General features: G+C 39.9%; 1 protein-coding gene and 1 long non-coding RNA gene across 50 annotated transcripts in view; one reads left to right on the forward strand and one right to left on the reverse strand.

The window, feature by feature from the left end:
* Positions 1-26,281, forward strand: part of LOC310910381 (uncharacterized protein) — a 60,981-nt gene that overhangs the window by 6,481 nt on the left and 28,219 nt on the right. For 7 of the 49 annotated variants that reach the window (XR_014590324.1, XR_014590294.1, XR_014590304.1 and 4 more), the window contains 2 exons: positions 14,438-14,491; positions 24,602-24,693. Coding sequence is in view for 4 of the 49 variants with exons in the window: in XM_083862988.1 (XP_083719114.1) it covers positions 14,438-14,491; positions 24,602-24,693 (146 nt within the window). In the remaining 45 variants the exon portion in view is untranslated. Of the gene's footprint in view, positions 1-6,645; positions 7,084-14,437; positions 14,492-16,258; positions 16,333-21,957; positions 22,064-24,018; positions 24,056-24,372; positions 24,511-24,553; positions 24,694-26,281 lie in introns of those variants that run through there. The other 42 variants (XR_014590311.1, XR_014590314.1, XR_014590315.1 and 39 more) reach the window with 22 other exon arrangements.
* Positions 1,789-19,420, reverse strand: LOC310910472. The gene is made up of 3 exons (XR_014590355.1): positions 19,312-19,420; positions 3,532-3,712; positions 1,789-1,826 (listed from the first exon to the last, which is right to left on the reverse strand). It is a non-coding gene; the product is annotated as an uncharacterized lncRNA (long non-coding RNA).

Raw genomic sequence — 26,281 nt, forward strand, 5'->3', positions numbered from 1 at the left:
TTATTTTTCTTGACTTTTACAGCCCAGCAGGCATACTCCACTACCCAAAGCCAGGGGTGGGCATAGGAATGCATGCCTAAGAGATGCAAAGAGAAAAATCACTAAAAAACCCTTGTTTTTAGACTCTCAAATACACTGGTGGGAAACCACTGGAAGGGCAAGGGCTTGGGGATGATTTTCCAGAGAACAAGTCTTGTTTAACCAAATACACCTGTGGGACAGGTAGAAAGGGGATTTGGTGAGAATCCTCACTTTACTTTTTGTTCCTCCACCAAAAAACTGAACTGCCTGGGCAGACAGGGAGAAGCTGAATTTTCTCCAGTGATCAGACAGAATATATCTAGACAGATGACAACAAGCAGTACTTGTGACATGATTCATGTCCACCCACCTGCAAATTAAATAGGCTTAGCACCTAAAATCAGTGAAAATAATTTATATTATTAGTTAGTATAAAAATTTATCATCATTTGCTTTCCTTGTCAGCTCCCTAAAAAGGTGTGCAACTGATCTCTTAGGAATTTTTTTTTAAATCTTTCTTACACCTAGTGCAAAATATTTTATTCTGTACAGTAGTTCTCAGTATGGAAACAAAATGGGTTTAGGTCTGCAGAGAAAGAGTAAGCTTTTAGGACCTGCCTTGAGGGGAGATTTTATTTCCATTTGTGTGTTTGTGGATGTAGTATGGACAAACTAAGCAGCATCTCAGAGTATTTTTGCAGACTCTGTGACTGAACAAGAAGCATATTTCACCAGTCTAAACCTAGTTCCTGTACAGTCTTATTCAGCCAAAGAAGCATTTGGGACCCTAAAGTAGGACAGCTTTTTGGTAAAACTGTTGTGAGTTGGAAATTGGAAGCTGAAATCAGACACAAAATGTTTGTCTTTGCTCAGACATCCAATTGAGAAAGTTTAAATGCAGCTTTCCTTTGTTTAAAAAGTAAAGCACATGAATCAGGACTTTTACTTAAATCTTCCAGCTTTCTCTGAGAAACTATATCCCTTTCAATGAGCCTCAGGCATTCCCACTTGACTCAGGTTAATGCGTTTGGTCTCTATAGAAACAGCAGCAGATTCCACATGTAACTTGGAAAGGTCACCTCACTTTTGTACAAAAGCTCACATTGTCTCTTCCCTCTGTTTCATAAAACAGCAGTAAAAGGAAGCAAAAGGCAATGCACTGTACTCATCCAGAGTCTCAGGGCTCTTCTGCTCTTGCAGACGCTGATGAAAGACCAGGCCCTTCAGTGCTTGTGCTCGTTGACCATCCTGGGTCAAAAGGAAACACGAGCTTTTAAATACAAACTAAATAATACCATTGAGTTGGCAGGAAATTCAAACTGTCCTGAACTGTCTGGGAGCCAGCAAAGCTAATGAGCTGTACCATTTCCAAATGGGCTGTTGGTAACACCATCTGAGAGCTTGTGTACATACACAGTTGTGCAGGTTTGCCTCAAAGCATAATTCAAAATGGATTTAATTAAACAAGAGAAAAAATAATATGGAAACTTAAATAGATATCAAGCAAGTTTATGTCAATTTGATTAAGGGAGCAGTTTAAACTGAAGCACAATAATCATCTCTTAAATAGAGAAGAGTTGTCTTTTATCAGGGATTTTCTAGTGCTTTAGCTGCTCTTGGTTTAAAAAGCAATTGAAGTTAAAGGCAGGCTGCAAGTCAATTCCCAGCCTCACCATCATGTCTGTTAGTACAAATGGTAAAAAAATTTGGGGACAGGGTGATCAGTGACACACAGAGAAGAATGTGTAAAGGTATCAAAGAAACATACCTGTAAAGAGAGAGCATTTTCATAGGAAAATGGAGTACTGGAAAGAAAAGAAAAACCTTCCTGAATTTCATATAGTTTGAGAGCACATTGTTTTTTTTGTGTTCCAATGTTCAGTTACACAGCCTTTAGTGCAAGGAGTATTGTTCTTTGAAGAGAGAAATGTAGGTGAGAGAGCTCTGTTTATGTGCAGAGACATTTCACAAGCAAGTCCAGTGCAAGCAAAGTGATGATTAGTCACAAGGGTAACTCCAGGCCACAGCCACAACCAGGCAGTCCTAGGCCATCCCGGCCAGCCCACCACTCCCATTCAGGTTTTCTCTCTGAGCCTTGTGGGTTTCAGGATTCGTGCAAACACCATCCATATTCTTTCATGCTGCCTTTCTTAGGCAGCTGTTTTCTGCGCTTTGGTATTTTATTCAGGGTAAAAGTGAATCTTTACTGTTTGTGTGTGCATTTATTGGGTGCCTTGGTTTTGAGGCTGAGAGTGACTGTGTTCCCCTTAGAGCAGTCACATAAAACAGGATGTGTACTTTACACATTTAAGGCTAACAGCAAGATCAGCTCTGTATTTGATAACAACTCAGACCTTTTGCGTGCAAAATTGCAATGACTGTGTGCTAAAATCCAGCAAGTCACTGGATTTTATTGTCTGCCCAGAGAAATGAGCAGTTGCATGGAGACAGAACCACTCTTGGGACCTGGGCACACAGCAAGTGGCTCTGGCTGATGCACATCTTCAGCTTCTATTATGTTATTTGCTTTGTAGGTTGTGCAACACTAGTCTTACTTTGCATTCCAACCCAATCTTCTTACAAAAGGATGCTGCTGGAGTCTAGCCAGCCAAGTCCCTTCAAAAGAAATTTGCTTAGAGGTCTATAGTTATAATGTAAATTCATCTTCAGTTTATCTCAAACCCATTAATGTCTTAACAAAGTATTGTTTATATGAAAGCAGAGAATATCACAGGGCATCTTTCAACTTTCTGGCTCCCTCTCTGCTGCCCAGAGAGGGCAACAAATTGAAGTAGGACTCCACAGAGACTGCCTGCAGTCACAAATGTGAATACTACCTAGCTCAAAAGGCTCGTAAGTGCAGGTGAGACCTTCAGATGCCACTGTAGCACTTACTGCTGTAAATCAAAGCAACAAGAAGTGCTTCAGAAGCATGGTTCATAAGGGGCTATGCTCTAATGCCAGATTTCATGTACTCTTTCCATTAGTTTTCACAAGAACTGAAAACATACATCTCTGAGGGCCAAATTTGGAATGAAATGGAAGTTCCCCATGTTATTAAATGCAGATACTGCAGTGCATGAGATTTGGTAGCATCCTGATAAAGCTATATTAATAGCAGCATGTACCATTTTATTCTAGTATTTCTCAAGTTAGAGCTGAGGTGTGTCATGCATTCATAAGACACATTTGTCTAATCCTGGAGTCAGCTTGATTATTTTCAATAAGTGCTCTACTAAAGGAAGCATCAGATACCTTGGGAGATATGACACTGCTCCTCAGTTATCTTCACGATCACAATAAAACTCCTGTCTTTATTCTGAGTTATTCCTTATATTCATATTAATTGAACCTCCTTCTTGTTGAACACTCACCACCATTTTTTCCTAACTTAAAAAAAAAGGTCGTGTTTTTTTTGCTGCTACTCCAGCTCAGCCTGTGCCCCCGATAAATAAATGCCTTGTGTGCATCTGCAGACATCTCCTGGTTGTCAGTTCTTTTTCCACTCACCTGGAGCTGATGCCCTGGAAGACACATGTTCTTTGCCCCAGATATTTCTATGATGGGAATAGTCAGACGTTGTGTAACAGGAATCCAGCTCTGCTCCAAGCAGTATGTTCCAAGTTAGAAAGATTTTATTTCTCTTCGAGGAGCTCTGCTTGCACAATGTAAAGTAAATAGCTGCTCTCATCTGTGGAAGATTTAGCAGGAGAGGGGAAAGGATCAATGCCAGCTCTGTCTGTAAGACATTAGTGCACTCAGAGTGTCCACAATAAATTTTTAACCTTTTCCAGCTTCCCCTGGGGATGGGCAGATATTCAAAAATATCAGCACCCTCATCCTAAAGCTTCACTTTGCAAGCCAAAATGAGTGAGATGTTTAGCAAAGCACTGATAGATAAATCATAATGTTCTCTTTTACTAGACAAATAACATATTTTATTAAACAAAGAGTAGAGAGATTACCACTTTTTGTGAGAGTCAGAGTTTAATGTGAAGGACTATCTGATTTTATGAAGAGCTGAAATTTGCAATTAATTCCATTCTTTAAAATTAATACCCATAGAAACCTGTGATGACCGAGACAGGTTTGAATCTAGCACATTTTGAACATCAAGTAACTTGTCAGCACAGCAGCAGTACTGCCGCAGAGCTGCCTGTCTGTATTCTCCTCATTTCCTGAAAAGGTCTGTGTGCCTGTCAAGACACGGTGCCGTGGTGGGTGCCCAGATCAGTTGTGAAGTGAATTGGCTCAAGCCTTGTGTGTGGTGTCACGCTGCTGGGTGTTGCTCATGGACAAACACTGCCACAAGGCACGTGGGTGGGAGCAGGTCACGTTGTGTCACACCTACACAATGCTGTGAAGGCTTAGGCGTCCTGCAGTGAACTTCAGCTTTTTAAACACAAAGGGTGTTATTTCATTTGACTCCAGCAGACAGAGGTGATACCACACAGGCTACCCTGTTGAGGTGGGTCTCGGAGCCCCAGTTGGCACATGTGTGACATAAGAGCTAAAGGGACTAAAGAGATTTTGCTTGTAGCAAAAGCTTATAGAGAAAGGCAGAAAATGCAGGATGAGAGAGGTCACTGCTGCAGGCTGTTAGCAGTGCCCAAGAAGAAACATTAGAAACTTAGATCAGCTCAAACTAAGACTGACATTCATAGGCTGGAGGAGGGAAGGACAGAGAACGTTAGAAATTATGCCTAATTATAACCTAGCCATGGCACCTTACCACTCCCTCAGCTCTGAAACAGCCACATAAAACCAATGTAGACACCTCTAAATAAGTGTCTGACCAGCAAGAATCCTTCCACGCTGATACCTGAATCCTGACTATTTTTTGCACTAATCTCCCTTACTGTCTTCTTACATGTGGATTTTAGATCACTTGTAAATAACAAGTCCTGTTGAAAGCTTTCAGGGTGAAATGTAGTATACCACATCTTTCCAAAACTAAATTGGATATACTTAGACTTAAGTAGAGCTTAAAACTTTTAGAAAATATATATTTATATCTCCATATTTATCTATCCATCTATGTATCTATCTCAGGGTCAGTGGGGACCTTATAACTCTCTATAACTACCTGAAAGAATGTTGTAGTTAAGTAGGGGTCAGTCTCTTCTCCCAGGTAGTAAGTGACAGGACCAGAAGAAATGGCCTGAAGTTGTGCCAGGTGAGGTGTAGGTTAGATATGAGGAAAAAATTCTTCACAGAAAGGATGTTCAGACATTGGAATAGGCTGCCCAGAGATGTGATGAAATCACCATCCCTGGAAGGCTTCAGAAGGCATGTGGATGTGGCACTTGGGAACATGCTTTATTGGTGAGCAGGGTGGTGCAAGATTGATGAATGGTAATATATATATAATATATTATATATTATATATATATTATATATAGTAGAATATATATATTTAATATATATTTATATTAGAATTTCAAAATCTAAATTACTGTGTAAGTTATTGCTACTTTATTAACATACAACACAAGCAAACCTCAAAGAACTCCAACAATGTTTTTAACGCCCCAGTTTATCAAATTAAATCTTCGAGCAAGATCTTTGGATAAACACATGCTTAGCAAGCATGTATCCAGCCGAGTCTGGGCCTGACCTGCTGTGCCACCCTAATTATTGCCAAATGGGCAGGGTGTGCTGGTGTTTGCCACTGCAAGACTCTGCAAGAAACTTTCCCTCCAAAAGCTGCCGCTGCCTCCAGCAAGGGAAAACCAGTCTTTCAGTTCCCTAAACTCAAACTCTACATCTCTGTGCGGCAGTGTTTGCAACCGAAAAGGGATAAACAGGGAGGGAACAGCTGCCTGAGATAAAATAGTAATGCAAGGTACACCTGGCCCAAACTGATCTGCAGAGATCTGTCTCATAGGAAGTCAGAAGCAGGGAACCGCAGTGCAAAATTAGAACTGATGTCACTGGGGTATATTTATAATAAATTATTCTGAAACATATGTACTGTAAAATTAAGTATGTGTCTAACTCCACCCTCAGTTTCTGTCTTAACAATGTTTTGTGCTCACTGTCAAGGGATGCCAGCTGCACTTGCAAATTAGTGTTAATTTTGAAATGCAGCTGTCATATGCAGTGGGTCAGAGTAATGAAAAGGGTTTTAATAAAAATTGAAATTAGTTAAATCAGAGTCTCACAAGGATTTTTTTCCACAAGAGGAACAAAATACTAATACCTCCTTTGTATTTCTCCAGTAATTCAACATTCCAATATCATGTCAGTGACCTTATTTGCATTTTGTCATATTTTGTGGATTATTCAGTATTCAATTGCAGATCCTTCAGAGTCAGTGCAGTGTATCCTCTGAATGCATATTACTGATAGCTCCACAATCAGTATTCTGCACTCATAACATGGAAGGAATTAACTGATTTTATGTGCTTATGACATTCAGAGTAAAATATCTGAAAGATATTAGAGTAGATAACATCACTGTATGCATGCATAATAGCATGTATCCAAACAATAAAAATTACAGGGAAAATACACACTGCTAGATTCAATGTACTTCCCTGCCAGTAACAAACTAACCAAACTTTAATAACATTTGTGGAGTTTTTTAATTGTCTCATTATGGAATATATTTTTTTTCTACAGCCTTTTGTGTCTCACTCCCTAGGCAGCAATCCTGCCAATTCTTTGATATATACTTGACTTTCAGTATCCATGTAATCCCAGAGGAGTCAGTGGGACTACTCACAGACTTAAACAGAAGGAGATGAAGGATAGAAGACTTAGATTGTCTCCCTGAAAACAGCTCATCATGACCCTTTGAAATGACCAAAATCTATGGAGCATAACAGAAATGTGCTCTTGAGAAGGAAAAGCTATAAAGCTCAATTTGGTCCTGATACATGCAAGCCCTTTGGAAATGAATGGCAAAATTGATGTTGACCAAAGAAGAGGGGGTCTCTCTCCCTGACTCTGGTGGTAGCCCCAAGGGCTGCCAATTTATGTCACTTGGGGGAACATACATTTTTGTCGGTTGTCTTTGCAAGTCCAAATCCAGAATACAGAAATTATTATCTAGTTGAGATTAATTTCAGATCAAATCTGCTGGGTTTCCACATTGTGGAACTCCCTGGATGTTTCTTGGCTTTGTCCCTCTGTAATCAGATTATTATTTGAAGTTCTATCCATCACAATTGATTTGCTCTGTAATGCATTAAATTTGTGTGATATGTAATCTGCTAACATATTCTGATGCTTCTTTCCACAGTGCTGCCTCAGTCACTAAACAGTGTCTTGATGTGAAGGTGTTAGACAAAGTAACATGATGCATTTGATAGCTGTAGGCAAATAAAGAGAGAAGCCTAAAATAGGAATTGATAAATGCAATGTAGGTTTATTAAGTACCAGAAGCATTGCCAGAGTCTGTCAAACTTCACAAATTTTTGGACCTTTGAGTCTCCTTGCTTTCTGCCTCTAGAAGCCTGTGATCTATTAAAAAGGTACTATCTTTTAGCATTTCAGGGGTTTTAGCATTCACTATCAGCCACTGATTGATTTTTTTGATATTGATATTCTACTGGAAAAGATACAAAACACAAAAAAATTCCCAACCCTGCATCATGTGAATCGTGTCAGACAGGAAACCAATTGTTGGACCTGAAATTTCCTGTTTGAATAATAATTTTGTGCCCTATTGTGATGGTAGTCAGATTGACTGAAATAGCCACATAATGAATCATGAAACAACATCAAGCAATGAAGGTGTGAAAGCCTTCACTCAATTGTGTTTTAAGTTTCATGAGTTTCATTCCAGCTGGAGTGGAACAGAGAAGTGAACTTGAGCAGAAGTACCTATTAATTTTTACAGCCGGTTTGACTATCACACTATAAACCATATTTTCTCATGCCCAGTACTGGTAAAATAAGAAGTATCACCTTTCATACTTGTTGAATCAGAAAAGCAGAAGAAGTGAGCTACTTCATTGAGAAAACTAAGGGTCTGCATTGCCTTTTAATGAGACTTATAATACTGATCCACAGAAGCAGGGCTGTGTTGGAGGCTGCAGGATGGAGTGTCTATTTCATTTTAAGGCCTGTATTAAATGAAGTAGAGGGGTCAATATAACACCCAGATTTCTCATTTGCAGTAGCAGAGAAGAGATTCTTGCATGATAATGGTTATAAAGCAATAAGTCCTAGGAAATGTCATGCTTTTCTGTGGAAACAGACACTTGAATTCATTGACATAAAACAGTGTGGAGGTCAAGAATTTAGAGGATTAAAAACTGAACAGAGGCACATCTTACAGAAACAACCACTGGTGCCATTAATCATGGTAGGGAATCAAGGTTTGATCTTCCATCTTCAGCCTCTGAAATTCAATTTTATAGTTGAAATGGAAGAAGGTATTTCATCATCTTCTGCAAGACCCAGACCTCTTTGCAGTGAGAAGCAGCTATAGATGGAGCTGGACCTGCTGTGAAAAATGGCTCCCAATAATTTTTCATCTTTTATAAATCATGCCATTTTACTGACCCACTGTTCCATTTATGGTTTAAAAAGGGGCTAAATTCAGAATATTATGAAATGGATATTACAAGAACACAGCTAAGGATGCAGCTTTTTGTGCAGCAGTCTCTGGGCTCAGCTTTGGAAGCTTCTTGACTTTCCTATGACAAGATCCAAGATCATCAGGGAATGCTTGGGGACACTTTAAGAAATTTTAAGTACTTGCTGCTACTGGGGAAGGACAAGCTAAGGATGCTGCTCTAGCAGCTTCAACTAGCATGATCAGCTGCCTTTCTTACAGCTGCCCCTAGCTGGAGAGGGCCAAACAGCCTTTCAGCTGGTGCTCAACTAGGAAATATATAGGAGCTCAGCTCCCAGAGCATAATAGATAGAGCAGTTTATACAAAAGGGGACAAAGAAGAGGGGTTCAGGTCAATTTTTCTGCTGCAAAAGTCTCAGACATGGTGTTAATACACCACAAAGTGGTTTCCCTGGCAAGAATCCATGCCAAGGTAGAGGTTTTGACACAGAGTAAGTTGCAAATGGTGGATGCAGCCCTGCAAGTGTCCTAGGCTGCAGGGAATGCTTGGAGTCTCTTTCTGAGGCTGGGAGAGATGGCTCTTTGTCATGCAGGAACTGTGCTGCCAAGTGGAGGAATTACAGGAAAACAGCATCAGAGAAGAGGAAAGCAAGGTAGAGAGAAGTAGACTTCTCTGAAATGAACACTTTTAAGAGCTGAATCCCATCTGCAACAGCAGGGCAGATGATATTCTCTCCTGGTATTAAGGTAAGTGCAGCCTCTGGAGAAAGGTGAAGGTTGGAAGTCAGTGACTTCTGGTGCCAAGAGAAAGGCTTCTGCCCCACTCAAGGACTTGAAACTGCCAAACAGGTTTACTGCCCTCAAATTTTGAAGGGGGTCACAGGTATGTTGTCTGCACAACTGATGACGTGTGATGACATGTGTGTCACATCTGTTGAAGGTATCCAGAAGCACTAACCTTCCAAAAGAGGCAAGTAGTTCTCTCTCTGTCAGAGCCTGCTTTATGCGAGAGAATGAAGCTGGGACAGCTGAATCTCTTGCTGGCTTTTCTCTTGTTCTCTTGTGCTATGGGCTAGAATGGAACAAAGCTGGAAATTATGGAAATGTCATTTGCTCTGGATGGAATTTCCCTGAGCTCTGCCAGTTACCATTGGAACAACTTAGTATATCCTTCAAAATCAGCATTGCAAAAATAGTCTTCCTTGAACTACAAAGCATCCTTACTTCAAATGAGAAGTATTTGGACAATGTAACAGTGATATTCTTTGCAGGGCAAGAGTGTTGGTATGTGTTTTGTTATTCAGGATTTTTTCAACCCTAATCTGAGGTTTCTCCTGTTTATTTGCTTTAAAGGTGCTTTGTGAATTGGCAAAAGATCTTACAAATGTTCTACATACTTTTATTCTTGTTTTAAATGCTTCCAGTTTTCTTTCCATGTTCAAGACAGTATACAGTTCAAATGATTTCATTCATGCTGAAAAAAATTCCCATTCACTGTTTACAAGAAACATTTACTTGGATGAGTAGTTCGAAGTTTTTATTGGTAAACAAGACTTCAGTGGATGAATCTACCTATTCCCCCAGGATAAATACTTAGAGTATGAGGCTACTGCTACAACATATTTTAAGTATTCAATGTCAGTCATGAGTACAAAAAATGCCGTGTGCTTTCTCTTGTTACACAACCTGCATTTCCTTAGGAAATACTGACATTAAGACATGTCCTGTTGTCAGTGGCCAGTCTCCACCACCCTGACTAACCTATGTGCTCACATCACTTCTTGCAATTTCTGAGAATATATTGAAATGTAACTTGAAATCTAATGGCTTAACTCGTTAGTGCTCAGAAAATGTGATGCAAACAGAGATTCTCCTAGGAGTACAATACATCAAAGCAACGTTTCACTAGAGTGTCCTTCAGAGTATCACCAGAAGTTCCTTTAATTGAAGTGTGTTCTACGGACAAAAGCTAAAAATATGGGACACTAAAGGAAAAAGCAAAATCTATGGGAAGTGATACATATTGAACAATTTGTTTTGGTTTTCTTGTTTTGCGCTTGATTTTCCTTTTATATCTTTGATTAGCTGGGAAATTATGTATCTCTGTTCTTGTGATTTTTATTTTTTTTCCCCTGACAATTTGTCATTTCCACTGCTGGCTTTAAGTTTCAATATTAAAAATAAAGTACTCTAGACTGTACCTCACAAAACACTTCCTTACCTGCCATGAAATATCAAGCACTACATAGCCTTGTAGAGGCCACATTTAGACTTTTTTTGTTTGGGATTCTAGTCTGCAATGAATTGCAGGACTGTGCTTCTTGCTTATCCATCTTTAAAACACTTTTAATTGCACTATGATATTTTTATTGAATAGTATGTAATTAATATTATTTCTTGGTAAGAATATCAGCTACAGAAATTTCACCACCTTGTTCAAGGATACCATCTGCTTTGGGACGACTATGTAGTGTCAAAACTATAAAAGAAATCTTGTCAAAGCAGAGTATTCTTACTACTTGTATGCTCTGTTCATGGGCTTCCCAGTTGATTTTTCAGCAGAAATCCTGTGCTATTGTAGTTCAGCTGTGGAAATTTTTTTTGTTCAGCTCTGTCACTCAATACTCTTTGATGTGTATTACACAGCTTGATTTGGCAAACCAGATGAGTCATGCAGAAACTTCTATCCAGCTATGGTTCTTTCAATTCATAGAATCAGGTGTTTTTAGAAGCCCATCTTTTCTCCCTAGAATAAATATTCCCAAGCATAACCTGATTTCCTTATAATGACAACAGTTGTCTCTGATTTCTGATCAATTTATTTATTTCTACCATGATTGTCCAAAACATTGTTTCCAAAAATGAAGGAGAACAAGTATTTTAAGGATATTCAGGTTTTATTGTGGTAGAAGTGTAACAACTGTAAGGACTCACAGCATTACTTAAATCAAAGATTAAATTACTGTTTTTATGAAGTTGTAAATTTTGTAAACAACCTACTTGGGGATGACAAATGTCTGTTCTTCACATATTAGTTATATAAGACACTGCTGAGTCTGGGTCATGAAGTTAAAGGAGAAATGAAAGGGCCTTATTCTTCGTCTGTTGACGTCCCATGGGTATAAGTTCAATAAGAACAGTACTACCCTCTTTGGTTCCTTAGATATTGTTAATCTATATTTAAAACCTGTGTTTTAATTAAACTTGAAAATTAATTTGTTTTAACGTCTGGGTAAAACAGATTAAAATTAATAAAGTCTGACCCCCTTATGGGTTACCATGAATGAGCAATTACTCTTCAGCAGCACAGGACAGATTGTACTGGACTTTCTGGCACAAGTTAACAGTAAGAAGTCAAAGGAAGTCCAGGAAATACCAGAATCTTGAACTGCATTAGAAGTTTAGGTTTTCAGTTTCTCTTTATGTAAATTGAAAAAGCATGTGCTAGGCTTTGTCACTGATAATAATTATGGAAAATTGCCTGCATAAATTGAATATAGGAATATTCTAATTTGGAGCTTGAAACTGACCGCCAGAAAATTAGTTCCTAAGGATGGTGCTCTTTAATAATAATGCCAATTCAGGTATCACCACCTGGTCTAAATTCAAAGTGAAGAAATGTCTTCCTAAATACTTTCAGTGCCTTCAGGAAGCTACCACTGTTGGCTACAACTGTTTCTTACTGTTCCAAGTGCATTCAAAGGCTGAAGTCTCATTTAGTCTCAGCTGAAAAAGGAACCACCTACAAAGAGACACATGGTGGTATTTTGGCTGCGTATACTGGCAGTTTAATTAACTGAAACCACCTCACAGGAAAATCCTGCGGTAAAATAGCTTTTTTTTTTGATTGGGGAAATAAAATTCATGAAGGCTTTACGTGAACCTATAGTTCTTCAAAGAATGGTACTCACATTGATCTTCAATGCTATTGAATCTCCTTGTACAGATATTTTCCAGAAACTGGACTTCTACCAGGTGAAGGTGAAAGCCTGATGTTTGAGGCATCCCTGCCTAACCCAGTGCTGCCCTGCATGGAAGGGACCTTACTGTTTCAGGAGAGGGGCATGCGGCAAGTTCTGAAGCTGACAGCATCCCAACCATTGCCTCTGAAACAGCATCTGAGTGCTTCTCTGGAGCAGGGTCAGCCATCTACCCCTCCTGGACCAGGGTAGGGCATGCAGGGAAGCCAAACCATGGGCAGAGGCTGTGGGATGCACCTGGGCTTCCCTGTGGGCCACAGCAGCTGCAACCTGCTGGGCTTGAGCAAGGCCTGACTATGGACATCCCTGCCAGCACAGCAGGACTGGGAGCACAGGGGGATTTCAGTGCCTCACCACAGGAGCTGAAGTGCTGGAGAAGTGAGATCTCTCTCTGTAGCAGGTGCTGCTACTTGCTCCTTCAGTTTTTTCCTGCCCATACACTGACCCTGAGTAAAACTTAGCAGATTGTGTCGTTCAATGAGGCTGTAATAAAATGTAGTGGGATTGCAGTGGGATAGCAGGTAGGCTGTTTTCTGCTAGAGTAGTGTTGTTTAATGGGCTCAGATTTGTCATTATCCTTGGCTGGTACAGCTCTAACCAGCAAAGCCCATGGCCATTTGCTAAGAGGAGGGGTGATATGGAGGTGCTTTTGCTTCTTTATGGCCATCATTTCTCCAGATACACTATTTCTTCATGTTTAACCTGTGCAAATAGTCTGTCTCAACACCCTTTGTGTTCTGGAGAGGGGAGCAGAACAGTGAGAGAATGAATTCCTTCAATAGAATTGAAGCTGCTGGATAGATTTACCCAGAAAGCAGGATTTTTTTAGCATAAGGAAGAGAAGGTATTCAAGACCATTTGTGGCTGTGTACCCCTATCTCACATGAGGGCACAGAGGAGGCTGAATCAGGCCCAACGATCCATGTGGGTCCCTCCCAACTCAGCTTATTCCGTGACTCTTTTGCAGGTGCACAGTGATAGGAGAGGCAGCAGACAAGTCAAGGGAAATGGATGTCAGATCTGAAGAGAACTCTTTCCCCCTGAGGGTGATCCCATGCTGGCATAGGTGCCGATAGAGGTCCAGCCTCTGTTGAATGCATTGAAGGACCTGGCCCTGTGCAACTTGACCTCACTCAGGGGTTTCTCCCAGCCTAAATTCCTCTGTGGAGTCTTCAGTTTGATGCTGCTAATTGGATATCTGGATGTTTCTTGTGTTCAGTAACACACCTTTTGTTATTCCACCTGGTACAGCCCAAACTTCCCTGTTTGTATTTTCACTTAGAGCAGTGGAGGAATGAAGCACTGTGAAACAGGCTTCTCTGAAGATTCTAGTAATGCAGGATGTCAGTCTATTTATAGCAACATCTGTAGCTTGGGAAACCTTTGATATCTTCATTTCAGAGTATATATATCTCTTCATCTGATCTGTCTCCCAAACTCAGTGTGATGTTCCCTGTTGCACTGCATTTATTCAGTATGTAGTGCCTATTTTCCAGAGACAAGCAACAGCATAAATTCATTTATCACAACTGGTGTGTTTGAAAAAAAAAAATGCAAAACCAGATGTTGAAGGTTAGTCAGGGATAACCTGTTTTGAAGGAGGGAGAAAGCAAGGGCTGAGCCTGGCCCCAGTGTGTCAGACTGCACACTATGACTGAATAAGCCTGAGCTGGCAGGATCTGATTCTCTGGTCAAAGCCAGAGTTGTGTGGAGGGAGGCTCTGTGGCTCAGATGGTGTGTAACACCCAGCACTGCTCTTGATGTGACACTGAGTTTTGCTGCCTTATACTGAAAATTCTCTTATTTGTATTTTCTCCCATCCTAAAGCTATTCAAAACTTTTTTTCTGCCAAAACAGATATGTATTATACATGGCACACAGCACAAAGCACTTTCTTTTTAACTTTCAGGGAATCTGTTAGTGCCAAAACATAAACTGCTTAAGAAGGAGGAGGAAAACTGGGGTAAGTGATATTTGGCAAGATCCACATGTTCCATTTGTTTGTGCAACAATCTCTGTGCTGACTTACAGCTTCAGAGGCAGCTGTGTAAATACGGGGCTGTGATGGCTGAGGAAGCCAAGAGACAAGCTGTGGAAAAATAACAGATAAAACCAGACGTGTTCTGGGTGCCACGGGGTAAGGCAGAGCTGAGCTATGCCACAGACATCTTACTCTGATGCTACAATACCTTCAGTACCCTTTTTTGGAACATCTTTCCTGTTACTGCTGGGGAGTGTGTTGTGTTTGCCTTTTTTTTTTTTTTTTTTTTTTAAGGACTTGAAATTTTTAAGGACTCTTTCTTTGTGAAAGACACTCAAACCACTAATGCAGTCTGCCAAACCCTGCTTTGCCAACTGACCTTTGTGCTCCTGAGCACAAGGGCCAGAAAGCCTTGAAGGTCTCAGCTTGTATTTGCTGGCTTCTTATACGTTGGATTTACTCATTTGTTTTGTGAAGCAGTTCTAGGAACTGAAAACTTATGCATTTAATAAGTGTTGGAGCTGCTGCCACCCAGTCCCTGTGGGAGCTGACCTTCCCCAGATAAGGCCAGCACAAGCGTTTTCTTACAAGGCTGATGCTAATGCCTGCAGCCTGCTGAGCAAGTTAAGCCTTGGCAGACTCTCTAATTTCTTTTTGCTTCTGATAAAGCAGCAAAAAAGATCATGGGCATAAAGAGGGAGACTGGATTAAAAAATGTTATCTACTGGATTTTTAAATTGCAAATATTCATCGGTAAAGCGTATTAATTTCTGCATAAGTTTTCCAGAATTAAGAAATTTTATGAAGCAACACTATTCAGCAATGTTGCCAGTTTACAGGTCAATGATGCACCCAAGCAATTCATCTAACTCTCAGTTTTCAAAACACTGTCTGTATCTTTTTTGATCAGAGTGTTACCTTTGTATTTCCTAAAGACATTCTTATGACTTCTCTGCATTGATTTTTAGCTTATGATAGAACACAAAACTTCCTCTTGCCCACCACCTCAGGTAATGCCTCTGCTGATTATACTCTTAAATTATTCTAGAACAATGTATATATTGTTTCACCCTAGGATTCTGAGTTCTTCCACGCCTGCTACACTTCATAAAATCCTTCTCTATCCTACCTCTCCCTAAACCACTGGTCAAAAAGGCAGATGAAGTGGGCATTTAACTTGGTGCATTTAACTACTTGCATAGTTCAAAAGCTCAGCACATGTCTTAAATAGGCAGCAAACTGTGGAAACATTCAGTTTCTCTTTTGATGCTTGCAAGTTTCATCCTTTTTCTCTAATTTTGGAATAAAATTGATTTAAATGTAGATATGTAGAAATCCCAAGCTGGACTGCTTTTGTCTTGTTTTGGGCAGAAGGACAAAGTTTTGCTCATCATAGAGAAAAGTAAAGGCTATTCTTGTAATAATTTGAGCTGTTTACCATAAAAAATTTAAGGACAATCCCTTCAGGAAAAAGGTGTTTCTACCTTATGTAGTAGAGGGGAGTTTGTTTGCTCATCTGCTTTTGCAAGGCACATTTAAGTAGTGTTACTTGTCTTTTAGCAGCACAACTGTCATTTCTGCATTCCTATGTTGTACAAAACTTTTGATTTTTTTTTTCCATGCTTGGCACAATTTTTTTTTATTTCTCAAATCAACTATCGTGAATCATAAAATTCTGTGAGGAAAAAATTTATGTTAATCAGCTGATGGAGTTAAGCAAATATATATCCTCTGACTTCTTCCTTTCAGGTCAGGATTGTATTTGGATTATAGGAACAGCACCTCATTCCCTTTCCAGAGATATGTCTGCTCACACTGCAGAGGTGAGCCTGTGTTTCAACTGACTCTCTGTAGAGCTGGGGAAAAATTTGAGTCAGAGGCAGAAACTGGTTTCTAACTATAAAGAAATAAAATGAATTATCTTTTCTATTTTTCTTCCAAGGAGAACAGTATTTTCTTGTGACATCCCTAGGAAATTGTGTGAATTGAGATGGGACAGGACATTTCTCTGTATTAAATCAAATAACAGTTTGCCTGAGCAAATCAATCTATGAAGCACCTCTAAAGCAGTTTACTAGGCCCTGATCTGATATTGTTGATTGGTTTCAGTGAAAGATGTGAACCTTAAGGGCATGCTTCTATGTGGAGATACTTTGGGGAAAAAATAACTCTGTTGAATTGTTGGATAACTCCATGTGTGGACCTGCAGGATAAAGCTTTTGATGGTTTGGATCCAAGCAGCTAAATAGAAGTGCTGATAGCAGGTTTCCTGGTGGATGTAACAAAAACTATTTACCCAGTCACAACATTCTGTTTTGACTTTGGAGAGAAGACAGGTCCAAATACAAGGTCATAGCCTGTAAAATGTGCATAGTTTGTCTTTGGTAAATGCCCAACATTTCAAAAATATTTTGCCTTTATAATTAAAAGTGGCATTCACCCCCTTTTTATAGGTGAGGAAACTGAGGCATGTTGAATTTTAGCAGCCATTTGATATCAGAAACCTGGAAAAGGGCAGATTCAAAAATAACAGCTGGGTCTGGAGAGCAGTAACCTAATCACTGAATAATGTTGTCTTAGAGCGAAAAGCCTGGAGGAAAAAGCTGAAATGTCTTTCTTCTCAAGTCTGTCTTTACCCATGTCTGCATATCAGAGTCACTGAGCTGGAAAAATATGAATGTTGCAGTACAGCATGAATGAACTAAGTTGTCTCTTGAGCAGTGAGTGCATTTCCCAGCTGGGTAGGACATTGCAAAGCTTTTAGGAGTTTCCAGCACCATTTCACTGAAGCAGGATCCTCTTGAGGACATCCCAGTTGAATGTTGCATTTATTTTTCTTTTTCTGTGTCTGAGAGACATAACAATTTCCTGTTTCTAGCACAGCCTTTGCCAGAGGCTGTGTCAGGATGCATAAACAGAGGTCTCTGGTGCAAAAGAAGGTGTTTCAGAGCTTCAAGAGCTCTGACTGAGAGTAGGAAGGGTATTCAACAACTTACATGGTTATGTCTTTATTAGCTGAACAGGAACATTTGCTGAAACCAATAGGAAGAAAAAATTGCAACAAAGGACAGTGAAGATAAAATCAGCTCCAGTGTGATTAGACTGCTGCTGTTTCCAGTTATTAGACCAAATTAGATTGGTCCTTTGCTACTTCAAAAACTAAAAAAAAAACCCCAAAACTGAAACAGAACCACCCATCCCACTGAACCCATACCCCCCAATCCTTCTGCAGCCTTGACATTTCAAACTAACTCAACTTTGCACCAAGTAATCAGAGTTTGCCTCCTGCCCCAAGGCTCCAGAAGAAGATATAGTAAACCTTGCTCTGCTTTGAGATGGCTCCCAGCGTCTTCTCCAGCTGCATTTTGACATGAAATGGAGATGGTCAGATTGCCTTCTGGTGCCTGTCTGGGCCAGTAACCACTGCTGGTAGCTTGTTTCTCCAGCAATAGTCAGAGGTGATGTGCAAAGGGAAAGGAGTTAGCTGTTTGACAAGGGACAGCTTTATTTACAGACTGCTGCCAGGCTAAAAATCAGTTGAACTGCATGAAATAATGTGCACTGGTTTGTAAAAAGAGTTGGAAAGCCATGACACTGATTGGCAGTGAAAAGCCTACAAAGCAGCACACATCAATGGAGTAATTGACTGCTTCCCTCACATAAATGATTTTTCTCCTTGCCATACTCTTCGTGCACTTGAGCAAGCTGGCTTCATACTGATGGAACATTAGAAACTTAAATAATTTTCTGAAAGCTGTGTAAGACATGAGACAGAGCTTGGGTGAGAGGGTTTTTAAAGCTACTATAAGTAATACTAATAACAATAATTTAGTGAAAAAGACATTGTCTTTTACATTGTACAAGGAGAAAAATTTCCCTTACAGGAATTCAATCAAGCAGGAGGGCAGGATATGCTGACTTTGCAGATCTAATGCACCCATCTCCTTGTATCCATCTCCTCGTATCCATCTGCCTGCTCCACTCCCAGAGCTGCTGAGTAGCTTGCTCAGCATCACTTCCTTGAGTGTTGTTAATTTGTTTCCAGGGATCTGGCATTTGAATTTTGGAAAGGTGAAAACTCTTTTGTTGAGCTCCTGCTGGCCTTGGTTATTAGAAATGATTTTTCCAGCAAGTGTTGTCTTTGCTCCCCTTATAGGGAGGATCAGGTTTTCTTAAAAGCCCAGCAGGAGTCTGTGCAACTTTTTTATCTGAAGCAAGCATACGTGCAGGACACCTGCTGTGCAGCTGGGGCACTGCCCTCAGCCAGGCAGAATTAACCTGCACTGCAAGATTAAAGGATAACCTTGAGCTTGGCGAGGACCTCAGAAAAGCAGAATTCTTCTCTCAGAACAACACTGTGCAATAAGCAGAAATAAGTCTGAGCCACAGCACCAGGTCTGGAGCCAAGCTGTTGTGAAGTTTGGCCTGCTCAGAGGTAGAGTTGCTTCATAAGCCTCTCCACAACAGAAAACTTTGAGGTTTCTCATTCACTGTTCTGTATTCATAATCCCAGGCATTCTGTTGTTGAGTGCGTTCACCTTATGGTTTTTCCTTGATCTGTTGCAAGCTAAGGGGCAGTGTGGGGTTTGGATTTTTTTGTTCAGCATTGCTTTAATCTTCAAGGGTACCTTCATATGCTATTCTTATAGGCTTACACAAGATTTTGTGAGCTCCTGTCATCACAAAATTTAAGGAGGCTCTTATGTACTGACTATGCAGCTGCACTGTAGGTTAAAAAAAAAAAAAAAAAAAAAAAAAAAAAAAAAAAAAAAAAGAATGTGTGGGAATGAAGTCTTGCTTACCTTTGAATGCTCTCCTAGATTTTTTCCAGAACCACCACTGGGTTGTACAAGACAAGGAAGTGGAAGTGTTCTCCCTTTGGAAACTGTTTTCCAGGCAGGGACAGGAGTGTGCACCCAGGAAGAGGGCAAAAAGCAGGCAGTGCAAATGTCCTGGTGGGAGTTTCCCTCTGCTCCGTGTCTCTTGGTTTCTGCTCTTCAGTGGGGCACAGGGCTCACAGCTGGCACAGATGCAAAAAAACCCAGCATCAAGGACAAGCTGCCAAAGCTGACTGCTGGTCTCTGGTATTTCAGTGGGGTATGTGACTGCTGAAGGTGCCTCTCCTCTGTGTCCAAAGGGCTGAAGAGGATGTAACAGATCCATTTACTCAGTATGAAGACAAGAGTTCAATGACATGTCTCGAGGGATCACACTAAATTGATACTGCAGAAGATAATTAAATTGTGTGGCAGTTTATCACAGGAGATGCCTGGATAATCAAGATTTCAAAGGCCTTTAAATCATGGGTTTGTAGCCTAGCTGTATTTATGAACTATAAGGAACTCCTGTGGATTTTGCTTGGCTGTTAGATTCCATGGAGGAGCAGTCAGTTTCTGTCCAGTTCTGTGACCCCACCTCATTAGAAATGATGAAGTACTGACCTAGCTGCAGGCAGCAGGCTCTCTTGCTTTCAAATCCCCATCTGAAATTTCACAGAGGGTTGAAACCATCAAGTGTTTAAGTGAGTGCCTTGATATGTCTCCTACATTTACAAGTTCTCCTTTCCTTTGTCAATTATTCCTTCTGTGATTTCTTCTCCTTAAGCAAATCAGGAAACATTGTCTCCATTTCCCGTATGATTCCCTCCTATGTTATGCTGGTTTCTGCTAGTGGAAAAACAGATCAGCAAAACCTTATTTTTGAGAAGATGAAAATAACTTCTGAGTGGGGCTCCTCATTGCAGGGGACATGACCAGATTTGTTGGGAAACTTTAAGCAAAAAGTCCTGGGTGATGCTTAGCATGCATTTCAAACCAGCTTTTCCTAGCTAGATTCCAGGGTGCAACACCATGGGAGACACTAAATCTCTGAGACATACCTGATTTTGTTGCCACTGAATTATGTTGTTTTTCATTCTTTCTGTCAGCAAATTGACTCAAACCCCTCCACAAGTTAGGACGCAAAGGGATTTTTAGTAAATTAATCCATGTAGTCAATAAAGCACCTCCAGTATATCCAAAGTGTTTTACCTTATCCACTTGGATGCTTCCTGCACCAGCATATTACTACTTCCTTCCTCTGTGTCATCCTCTTGGTATTTTTTTAAATTCCTGCCGTAGTCATGCACAAATGCAAATTGCTACCTTAGGCTTCCAGACCTGCATTAGCATATGTCAAATTTGTCACGGTGACCTGGACCCTGGGAGCCCAGAGCATCACAGCCTGAGAGAGCTGGGACTATCTGTGTTTGTCTTGAACATTGATCCAGGACTTTAGAAATCATCTTTCCTCAGGATGACTTTTTTTCCTAATTAATGGCTGTAGATAATGAGATGTGCATACACATATATGAAGAGAAAGAGAAACACAAACGTTTGTGCAGTTAGCAGCTGCTTTCATACAAGTGTATTTTGCATGTGCAGCTTCAAGGTTCCCCTCCTGATTACAGACCTGTCATTCTCACTGGGCTCATATATTTTAACACTGATTAACTATAGGTACCTTCTGTGATTTTTTCTCTTCAGTCAATTATCTCCCAGTTCCTGAATTAAGAAATTATATATTTAAACTATTATATTTTTTCTGTAAGAACAAGGAATACTGGAAAAAAATTGCACAAATATCTTTTTTTACCCTTTTGGTATCCATAAGCCAGTCTGTTGAAATGAATGAACCCCTCTCTGTTAAGTTCTGTCAAGATGTAAGGCATTAAGAGTGTTATTTGAAATCCATAAAATAAATAAGTTCTCAAACTCAGGACCCAGCTGCATCAACATGAAAAAGCTGTTGTATTTCATACATCTTGTTATCATTTATACTTTTCTAAAACTGGATTCAGTAATTGTTTCCTGCTTTCAAATAGTGTGCTTGAACCGTGAATTTAAAATAGGCCAGATTTAGCAATTCACTAATAAGACAATATCAAGAACTCTGTATTTCAAACTCTCAGTTTCAGGAATGATGCTGCAGTCAGATATGCTTTGCACACTTTCATAGTCCTGCAGCTCCCATCTGTGTATGTGTAAACTCAGATTTGCAAAACACCTTGTTAAAGCAGGATTTCTGAGGTTCAAGCATCAAACACACATAAGGGAAGAAATGGCAGAATTAAGGCAGTCTTGTGCAGGTATAATTTGCTATCCACACCTTTCTTGCTGATGTATATATGTTCTTGTACAGTCTATAAAAATATCACCTATCCCGTTTTTGCCTAAGCTTTCTCTCTGAGTTGATTAGGGTTGTAGAGTGAAGGAGAATAATAAAAAAACTAGGGGCCCTGCCTAAAAGTTTTGGAAGATATGGAAGTCCATAGAAAAATATTTTCATGAACCACAGAACTAACAAAAACTGTTTTCCCATAGTTTCCAGCCATTCATTCCTTAAACTCCTTCCCCTACTTCTGTAACTTCCCTATTTGCTTAAGCAAATGTCTGCATGTTCTGTCTGAGCCCATTCTAGGTCCCCAGCTCTGCCAAAGTGTGTGGAATCTGAAGAGTGTTAATTGTCTTTGACATCACTGACCTTCTGTGAAACTGGGTAGAAACTGCCCAGCAGGTTCGTATGTTGTTAAGGCAGAGAAGTGGATGGATGGATGGATGGATGGATGGATGGATGGATGGATGGATGGATGGATGGAGGCTTCAACTGACCTCAATTTTATTAATCGTTTCAATTAGCTGTAAAAGATAAATATCCCAAATAGCTCAGTTTTGCTTATACAACAGAGGTAAGAAATTTGAGTTGACGTTTTCGTAGATAGTTGCATATTTGTACTCCTGATTTTTCTGAGTGCCTTGTTGAAGGAAACTGGTATGTGGAAGAGCTACAGCATTACATTTGCAATCAATGGGACACTGTAATGTTAAGTAGCCACAAAACATCAGACCTATAAAATCTTAAATTAAGCCAGAACATGCTGATGATTCATCAAGATATTGTCAGGATGACTGCCAGGGATAACCCCTGGGAAAATTTATAATGTTCCTTTTACCGAGGCTTGGCTGGCGATGTTGAGACCTTGGAGCTTTATTCTATCAGGAATAAAGCAGTCTATTGAATAGCTGCTCACTGATTCACCTCTGTCTGGACACGTTCCAGATGAGGTATGTTCCTATAAGTAAAATAATTTCTCATTGTAGCAGAAGATAGTACCATTTTGAACACAAGGTAATTATTTCCCACAGGCATGGTATGAATGGAAGAGTGGAGAAGCAAGAGGCTGGAGAGTCTTAATTCAATATTCAAATTCAAAGTATTGAATTTTCAACTGAAATAAAAGTTCTTAACTGACGAGCACTGTTCTTATATGCTGAAGAACAAATATAAAGTGAATATTTTTCAAAAGCTTGTTTCTTGTGGCCCCTACTACTAAAGACTTCCAGCAAGTGATCTATATATTATTTCCAAACAGAGCAAATTTTGAAAGGCAGCTGTAATAAATCCCCAGAGCCAGGGAGAAAGGAGGGAGCAGGAAGGGGGAACCATGATCTAATAAGTAACTTTTCATCCACCAAAGACCAGATCCATACTGACAAAAAAAAAAAAAACAAAAAAAACAAACAAAAAAAAACCAAACAAACAAAAAACAAACAAACAAACCAAAAAAAAAAAAAAAACCAACCAAACAAAAAAAAAACCCAAAAAACCCACATCCAACAGAAACCTCAAAACAACACACCCCAAAAGACTTCATCATGTCACAAAAACGGGCATTTCTTTTTCATATCTCATCGTCCAGACCATAACCAGAAACATTTTCATCCTTGAAAGTTTGCTTTTGCTCTAGTTTCTCTCTTTTTCACTGTGGCACTGATGCTGGCCAGAACACTGACTTTTTCTTTTAATTAAAGGTTTATTCACTCACTGTGAGGTGTCCATAAATACAAGATATGCCAGCAGGTCCCAAGATGACAAAATATAAAAGGATTTTCAAATTATGATTCTGTCCTCCAGAACTAAAAAACACATTTTAGAGACAAATAGACAAATCTTAGTCTTAAAAAATGAGGCCTTTTTTCATGCTGGCAAGCTTGTTAACAAAGAAAAAAGATAATGCTTGCTGTCTAACTGACCATGGCACCCAGTATAAGAAAAAATTAATGCCAGCTGAAAACTTGAATCTGGAACATTCGGAGTCAGCTAAAAGAGTGCAATACTTCCTAACTGTTTCAATTACTGTAGGAGCACTGTTGAGCATTTACACATCAGTTGAGTTCCAGTTTCTCCCATGACAGCCTCAAAAATCACTGATTCTTATCTCTGCATCCTTTGTGGGACAAATGATGACAAGGATTATATGGATATCTAACAATTCAGTAAGATTTGGCATAGTTTGGTGATCTACTCACACAGAGAACTGGTCTGTCCCTTTCCCAATGTATTCGTGAGGCAGGAGAATTAATTAATTCCCTTTAAAAAGAGCAACTTGAAACAGAGTTGATCTGCAAATTTTCTCTTAGCAAGTCACAAGTACATGTCCATGGTCATGTGAGTCATTTCCAGCAAACCCGGACTCACCCTCATGTCAACTCAGAGAAAAAAACAGAGGTAAAGTTCACAAGCTCCTGAAAGTAAAAAAATTGCAAGAGTTGTATTCGTGAGTCTACTCTTTGCCCTCTTGGTAGCAGAAATAATGGGGAATTTCAACTGAAAGATTAAGATTTTATAAACTTTATTGCTGGTGTTAATAGTGTCAAAAGTTACCGACAAAGAATTTTCAGTATAAATTTTAGAAGGAGAAAATACCAGCAGTATGCAGAGCCAAATAAAACAAGTCATCCATCAAACTGCAAAAGACCTGTGTCCTCATCCTTTATCCTTTTAACAATGTTTTCTTCCTTTCCTGATTTATTTTACTTTTGCAGAGTGACTCCTGTACTCTCCTGTGGAATTTTACTCTTCCCCTAGAAAAAGGCAGCAGTCATCTAGCAGGCATCAGGGTCCAGGATGACCCTACAGATGTACAAGCATGTCCTGTGTGTGACAGAAGAATCTTTAACCTGGTTCTGCTGACTGTGTGCTACACCTCTTCATGTTTTTAAGCAGAGGTGAAAACAGTGGGATCCATCTGGTCCTTATTTCTTCATAATTCAGGCCTGAAGCTGTTGGAAGGAGCAAGAAAATGGGCACAGAGGGTTAACCATGAACTCTACACTGAGGACATCAAGAACCACAGCAGCTTTAAGGTAAATAATTTCCTTTCATGCTCCCAACCTGGTTTGTATCCACACAAGCTGTTGTTGTCTTCATGTGGGTGCAAATGAGGAGCCCTTGGTGCATCAGCCTGTCTTGCATTGCTGCTGCTCTGAGCTGGCAGCATGACAAACAGCAGAGTTCAAAGTACAGTTCTTTCAGAGGCCAGTGGCCTGGGTCGGATGCTGGCCTTGCCAGTTTTTCATATTGACACTCTTTGAGATGCGGGAGAAGATGGCCCTGAACTTTGAAGTCTGGTAAAAGGCATGGACCAGGCAGTAGGTTACACAAGGAAACATTCATGTTGTTTGTTTTGGACTCTGGGATAAGATAGCCAGGCTGTAGTCAGAACAAGATAAGGCCCCTTTCTGAAAGGTTGGCTTATCAATATAGTTAGCAAGTTATTTTGCCTACAAGTAATTACTGTAATTCCAGCTGATTATTTTGTTTACTATTTTCTGTTTTGCGGAGAGCAGTCCTTATCCATAGTAGCAAGGCAGAGATTGGTCACAGTTGTGTGTGCAGTAATTTGAGTTCTGGATAGAGTACTACATCATGAGACTGAGTTTAGGTCCTTGTCTGAGGGCTGGATCACAGGCTCTAAGAGTCTGTATTCACTACAACTGTAGGAAGTCTGTCAGCCAAAAGTATCATGGCCTATCTTAATCCATAAGAGTGATGCTGGCTTTGTCCCTCTTGTTGTATGGAAAGGACACTGAAGAGCACTGTCTTTATGGAAAGCATAAAACAGAATCTAGGACCAAAGTAAAAGAAAGTCATCTGACCTAATAGCTACTGTAATTGATTCAATACTTCCTGCATATCTGCCTGTGAAGAGAGTTTTCATTGTGGAATATGACACATGTTGAAAGGGAGTCCTACCCAAAATAATTTTATCCAGCCTCAGTTAAACAATGCCTGACAAGGCAATCCAAAGAGTAGTTCAGCATCTGTTGATTTGGAACCACACAGGAAAAAAAACCCCTTCATATAACCTGGTGATTGTAGGATGAGGAAACAAGAAGAAGGAATGCAATTATTAAGGAATATGGCAAAACCTGGGGAAGTAAACTGCCCAGTGCTCAACAAATGGATGGAGAGCATGCAAAGATACCTAGCAGCATTTCTTGGAGACACAAAGTAAGATCACCAAGACAAAATGAAGAAAGTTGGCTCTCAAAGATAAAATTAAGGGTAGAATATTTTGTGGTTTTCCTTCAGCTTCTTAAGTCTTGGAGATCCATAATGACATACAGGAACGTACCTTAGTAACTGTAGTTTGCAATAGGATTTTATTGGGTTTTGCTTTTACCCAATAACTTTGTTTCCAATACTTTAATGGCTGTTAACATTCAGCTATAATCGACATGAATTTTCCCCTTTAAAGATTATCTGCTTTAAGAGAAATGCTGGGGTGGCTTTGACAGGAGCAAGGCATATTGATTATCTTCCACACCCATACTCACTTGTAGCCCTGGTTTATGTCTGAGATGTTTTGGTTTCTGAAATTCCTTTCCCAGGGAATTTTCTGTAAACAAGAGACATGTTTTTGTAATGGCAAATTTGTTTACTTTTTTCCCT

The sequence above is a fragment of the Zosterops lateralis genome (genome assembly GCF_965231275.1).
Source record: "Zosterops lateralis genome assembly, chromosome: 1".
NCBI classification, from domain to species: Eukaryota; Metazoa; Chordata; class Aves; order Passeriformes; family Zosteropidae; genus Zosterops; species Zosterops lateralis.